The sequence below is a fragment of the Watersipora subatra genome, chromosome 8 (assembly GCF_963576615.1).
Source record: "Watersipora subatra chromosome 8, tzWatSuba1.1, whole genome shotgun sequence".
Taxonomy (NCBI): domain Eukaryota; kingdom Metazoa; phylum Bryozoa; class Gymnolaemata; order Cheilostomatida; family Watersiporidae; genus Watersipora; species Watersipora subatra.
Window position 1 is genome coordinate 17826499 of NC_088715.1, and position 6133 is coordinate 17832631.

At 37.6% G+C, this 6133-nt stretch overlaps 1 protein-coding gene across 1 annotated transcript; it reads left to right on the forward strand.

Annotated features, from left to right (window-relative positions):
• Nucleotides 1-5119: 5119 nt before the first annotated feature.
• LOC137402339 (uncharacterized) lies at nucleotides 5120-5746 on the forward strand. Its single transcript, XM_068088838.1, has one exon. The coding sequence runs from the start codon at nucleotides 5120-5122 to the stop codon at nucleotides 5744-5746; it is 627 nt and encodes a 208-aa protein (XP_067944939.1).
• Nucleotides 5747-6133: the final 387 nt, after the last annotated feature.

A 6133-nucleotide genomic window follows, 5' to 3' on the forward strand; every position in this document is an offset into this window, starting at 1 on the left:
CACCAGTAGAAAGCTGTGTCTTCCTGGCCATTTTTGCTTTTAAAAGTGGCAAACTTTTCTGTTTAAAATCAGTAGAAAAATTGAAGTTGCGATCCCTTTGACAGGATTAGACAACTTCTTGTAGTCTGCTAAGAAAATTCCACTTCAATACGTATTAAATTTATTTTTAGGTGTACAGCAACATAATTAGCATTGATACATTTTTTACCTTCTCTCTGCTCTACTCGCTACATGTACCAGCTCAAGTCACCTCACTCCAAAGGTATGTACATACTGTATAGCAAATAAAACTTTTTTTTTCTTTTCAATGGCCATTAAATGGTCAACTGTGCGAGAGGTCACTTTTGAGAACTGCATCGCTCGACCTTTTTTGTTGAATTACATGTAGGTTGCAAAATATTTTAACCAGACAGTTTAAGTTTTAGTGAAAGCGAAGACAAAAACTGATAAGTGATGGAATTTCAGTGACAAAAGGTTGAAACTCAGTAAAATAGTTAAAAATACATGTTAAACCCTAGATTTGGGTGCGTGTTTAGTAAGCTAAACTTATTTGAAGTGAATTCCAAGTTTATGTTATACGTATGTATGTCTTGAAGGTAAGAACTCCTTACCATACGTACTGTATTTGGTACACACATTACAATGTTGCATTTTAGAGTTTTAGCATTTCGGCATTCCTGTTGCTTATTGCAAATCATAACCCCTAAATACACTACATACAATACAGTTACTGTAGGTAACTATAGTTACTAAAGTTAACATGCTATTTTGTTACTAATTCTCAAAATGTACAACATTTTTATTAAATTTTGAAGATTTTTACCAGGGAATGTTTGCATTGTATAATTACAATGGTTTCTATACCCCTACATACAATTTTTCTAGCATGCGATGACAATCTTGGAACAAATCAACATCGTATACTGAGAGTGCACTGTGTATATATGTATATGTATACATATATATGCGTATATATACATAATATATTAACTCCAAAGGTTGAGTTTATATATATAAATTTCGCGACCTTTATATATGCTATGTAAAGGGTGTGAGCTCACTGTATATATATATATATATTTATGTATATATATATATATACATATATATTAATAGTTATGTAAAATAGTTGTACCTAACTCAGCTACTGCCAGTTTCATCTATGCTCCAACTTCTTGTAGAGTTCTTTTATTTTAGTATTACTTTACTGTATTATTTTATTATATAGTAGAACCCCGATTGTAATTATATATATATATTGTTATATAATTGTTTTATCACTTGGGTACCATCGTCTAATGCTTAAGCTCGGCGCCTCTAGATCTGGAGGTTTTGAAACCAAATTCAACGCCATGTGGATTTTTTATTGCCAGATTTTAATTGCTGTAGTTGGCCATACACAGAGTTTTGAGATATCACATACATTTATATATCTACATGTGGCTTCGTAAAGAATAAATAGCACACAATACACTATGCGTAGAATGAATTATACTATACAATGTAAAAAATGCTTGGCTGTTAGTGAATCACTACAGATTAATTTCAAACAAATATAAATCTTCTCTCATTTGGTGATAACTTCAGAAGTATGGAATCCAAGATGGCAACTAGTTAGTGTGAGAATAACTCGCCAATTACATTTCAATGGGTAATCACCATCAACCAAAGATAACTAATTGTCTGTCTCCCTCTTTGAAATGCTAATAACTCCTACCATGCCCACATGATGATGCAAATTCATTTCTGCTGTTTAAAATATTATATGTGTATCTTTACATCTTTGTATATTTATGTACATGTATGTTACAAGATTTCCTTTTTGCCTATGTATACTTGTTTATATCTGAACCTGATCAGCTAAAAGATCTTATTTCAGACCCAAAGATTTTGCACTAAGTGTAGCTAGAAACAAAACAAACAAATGAATTTAACCTCTAAAATACAGAATACCAGACTGCAACAGTGTTCATGCAAAATTGCTTTGATAGAGGGCATACCTAGTGTTAGTGGCACAGGTTCAGTTTGAGTGGGATCAGCAGACTGCTCCTCTAGGACCTGATCTTCTTGAGAATGCTGGTCTTCACTGAAAACATACAGCTTCATACAATGGGTAAAAGGATGAAAAAGGCACTCGTAAAAAATGAGCAATACTTAAAAATGCATTCATAAGTAACAAGCACATAACATAACAAAACACATAAGAAAGCATGTGAAGAGCCTAGTAAGCATTGCCTCACATTTCTGTAACTGCTTTGGCCATTAGTTTTTGCGCACTCTGGTCACCCTCAGTGGTGATTCATGGACAGTCAGCCTGTCCTCTGCACCGGTTGCCTTAGGTGGTCTAATGATGATGACCAATGATAGCGCTGCTTTTGGGTCACCAAATTTTGTTTGTTGCCGCTCTTTTTCTTTGTCTTGTTTATAGTTTAGTTTTAGATTGTCAGCAGATAAGACTTACCTGACATATTTACAGCTGTTTTTCACAAATAGCGAATAGACTAAAGAATGTGACGCTAGTATGCTAGTAATGTGATTACGGAGGCACAAGGTTAGTGAAATAGATGTTATACATAATATGTCATTTTGCTTGCTATTCTGTATTATTTGTCAGTTTTCCTGCATGTTATATGTTTCTACATAATGCTTTATACAGTTTATGCTTTTTACATTTTGTAGTAATATTCCACTAATTAGAATGCTTTTATCCATTGTATAGGTTTCACGATCTACATATCTAAAATAGACCAGTGAGTTATAACTCCAAACTTATTACGCTAGTATCTAGCAAAACTCTACAGTGAAACCTTATCCAGTGTTTGGAGAAAGAAAGAATTTATCTGCAAATGGTACCGAGGCTCTACAGTTGAGCAATAATACAGTTCTACAGTTACACAATTCTACAGTTTACAGTCCACAGTTCTACAGTCCACAGTTCTACAGTTACACAGTTCTACAGTTTACAGTCCACAGTTCTACAGTCCACAGTTCTACAGTCCACAGTTCTACAGTTACACAGTTCTACAGTCCACAGTTCTACAGTCCACAGTTCTACAGTTTACAGTCCACAGTTATAAAGTTCTACAATTCACAGTTTTACAGTCCGGACAGTTTCGAGGCTTTACAGTATACCGAGCACTGCAACTACATAGGTCCAATTCAGCTAAGTGCATTTACATGTGCCTATCAGCCGCAACATTTTTTTTAGTAGATTGTTAAACGTTTGTACCATAATATTGGTGAACAATCTGACATCCAAATAGCTTTAGCTTGAGGCTGGCCTTATGTATTCAACTGGTTCATTAGAAGTAATTGCTTGAAACATAAGTAACCATTCACACACTACACCTTTCATTTTTCATGTGATACTTTTTATCTCTTGAAACATTTGGTTTTCCTTAAAGATTTTTTATCATTTTTGTAAAACAGACATCAGTTGGTGACCCTTGGGCTGCTTTGTACATCATCATCCGCTATAAGGACTGCATGCGGGGGCAGTAATGTCGAGTGATACTGAGAGTGGTAGTTCACGGGCGCCATCTTCTGATGGCTCGCTGTCAGATAAGTTAGATGATGATCTAGGTTCTGCACATACTCATTTAGTTACAGCGCAAGCGAATAATACTAACGATGTTGGTAATCCTGAAAGCAGTCATTTTGAACCTAGAAGGTCAGAGAGATCTCGTAACCTTTCTCTCATAGGTAAAGAAAGTAGAACTTTAGAGTTGAAAACATTTTTAGTCAAGTCCATAAGTACTCAGATGGTCGAGTATACTAAGTTGATATCAGATATTGAATCTCTTGATTTACACCAGTTAGAGGAATGTAGTTCTACCTTCCAACAGGGTTTTGATCATATCTGTACAGCGCACAAGGAAATGTGTGTTTTATGTGCTAATAAACCAGATAAGAGTGTAGAAAGTATGTTTAGCGATCTATCGAACGAGTTTGAGACTATCAAGGAGTCTATGACAGAAAAAGTGGCAGCCCTACAGATTCAAGATGAAGAAGAAGAAAAAGAGCTCAAAGAAGCTGAATCTGTACTGCAGAAAGCGAAGGAGCAGTTTGCAAAAGAGATGCAAATCTATGAAGAACTCAAAAGACAAAGGCAAAGCCGAAGAAATCCCACACCGAAAGAAGCAACTCCTGTCACACCACAAGACGTAATTGTTATTACTGAGAATGACACACCTCGGCCATTACCCCCACTTGCCAGTACAGACAAAGTAGAGCGCTCTGCAACGCCCGCCTCAGATGGATTAGATGCAGTGCGTCAGCTTGCAGAAAGTCTTGTTTCAACAATGAATAAAGCCACTGCAAAAAGAACATCAGTAGAACCTTCTCTTTTTACAGGAGATTTGCTAGATTTTACTGACTGGCAAGTAGATCTAGATGCTTATTTAGAGGCTAAAAACATCAATGGGAAGGAACGTCTCAGACACCTAAAAAGGTTCGTTGGAGGAGAAGCCAAGAAGTGCATCAATGGACACTTTGTGACCAATACTAACGAAGCATATCTAGATGCAAGAGCTATGCTTAAAGAAAGATATGGCAACAAGCAAAGTATTGTTCGCACTTTTCGCAACAAGCTTGCTGCTTGGTCGAGAATACATCCCAAAGATGGAAAAGCACTCAGAGAATTTGGAGATTTTCTATCACACATTAGAAGTGGAATGCAATCAACACCAGAGATCGCTATACTAAATGATTGTCAAGAAAATGAGAAGTTGAGTGATAAGTTGCCAGACTGGCTTAAAAACAGATGGGCCAGTTACCTCCGGAACGAATAGAGCAAACCCCACCATTCGCTCATGTAGGCATGAATGTATTTGGTCATTTTATGGTGAAGGACAGGAGATCAGAGCTCAAACGGTGGGGACTGTTGTTTCCGTGCTTATACTCCCGAGCCATTCATATCGAACTGTTAGAAGAATTGACCACGGATGCATTTATCAACGCATTGAGATGTTTTGTGGCCATCAGAGGACCTGTTTAGACGCTATTTAGTGATCAAGGCACCAACTTCGTAGGTGCACAGAATGAGTTTCAAAGGCAAATCGATGTGACTACAGATTAAGATGTAAGAAACTACCTCATCGCAAATAAAATAGAATTTCGAATGAACAGTCCAGAGGCGAGTCACCAAGGAGGTGTATGGGAGCGAATGATCAGCTCTGTACGAGCTGTGTTAAATGGCATGGCTGCTAAGTACAAGGGAAGGCTTGGGACTCAAACCCTGAGAACTGCTTTTTATGAAGCGGCAAGTATATTAAACCATAGACCGCTCACAACAACCAACATCAGCAACGCTGATGAAGATATAATCACTCCCAACCATTTGTTGACCATGAAAAGCACCCAGCTTGCAGCTCCACCACCAGGAAAGTTTCAGAATGACGAGCTCTATAGGCGGACACAATGGAAAATAGCTCAGCAATTTGCTCAGGAGTTTTGGGTCGCCTGGAAAGTCGACTACATGCGGCATCTAACCCTGAGACAAAAGTGGTTAAGTAGTAAAGAAAGTGTCAAGCTGGGAGATGTTGTGCTTCTAAAAGAAGAGAATCAGCCTAGGAACGCCTGGAGATGGGGAGTTATTGAAGACGCCATAAAAGGTGAGGACGGTGTTGTATGCAATGTGATCCTGCGGCTTGCCAACAGGCACTTGGACAGAATGGGCAGACCACTGGCACCTGCGACAATGCTAAAACGACCTATCCAGAAGATAGTCGTGATCGCCAAAGCGTAAATGTGGCTTTGGACGTTATAGTAGATTTAGTGTAGCTTAATCAAATAGCATGATCATTATATGTAGAGTATTTTAGCAATCATATATTCAATAAATCAAAACTTTAAAGAACACTGGGACCATATTATTTTAGTAAATTTGATAAATTTAGATGGGAGTGTGAAGAGCCTAGTAAGCATTGCCTCACATTCCTATAACTGCTTTGGCCATTAGTTTTTGCGCACTCTGGTCACCCTCAGTGGTGATTCATGGACAGCCAGCCTGTCCTCTGCACCGGTTGCCTTAGGTGGTCTAATGATGATGACCAATGATAGCGCTGCTTTTGGGTCACCAAATTTTGTTTGTTGCCGCTCTTTTTCTTTGTCTTGTTTATAGTTTAGTTTTAGA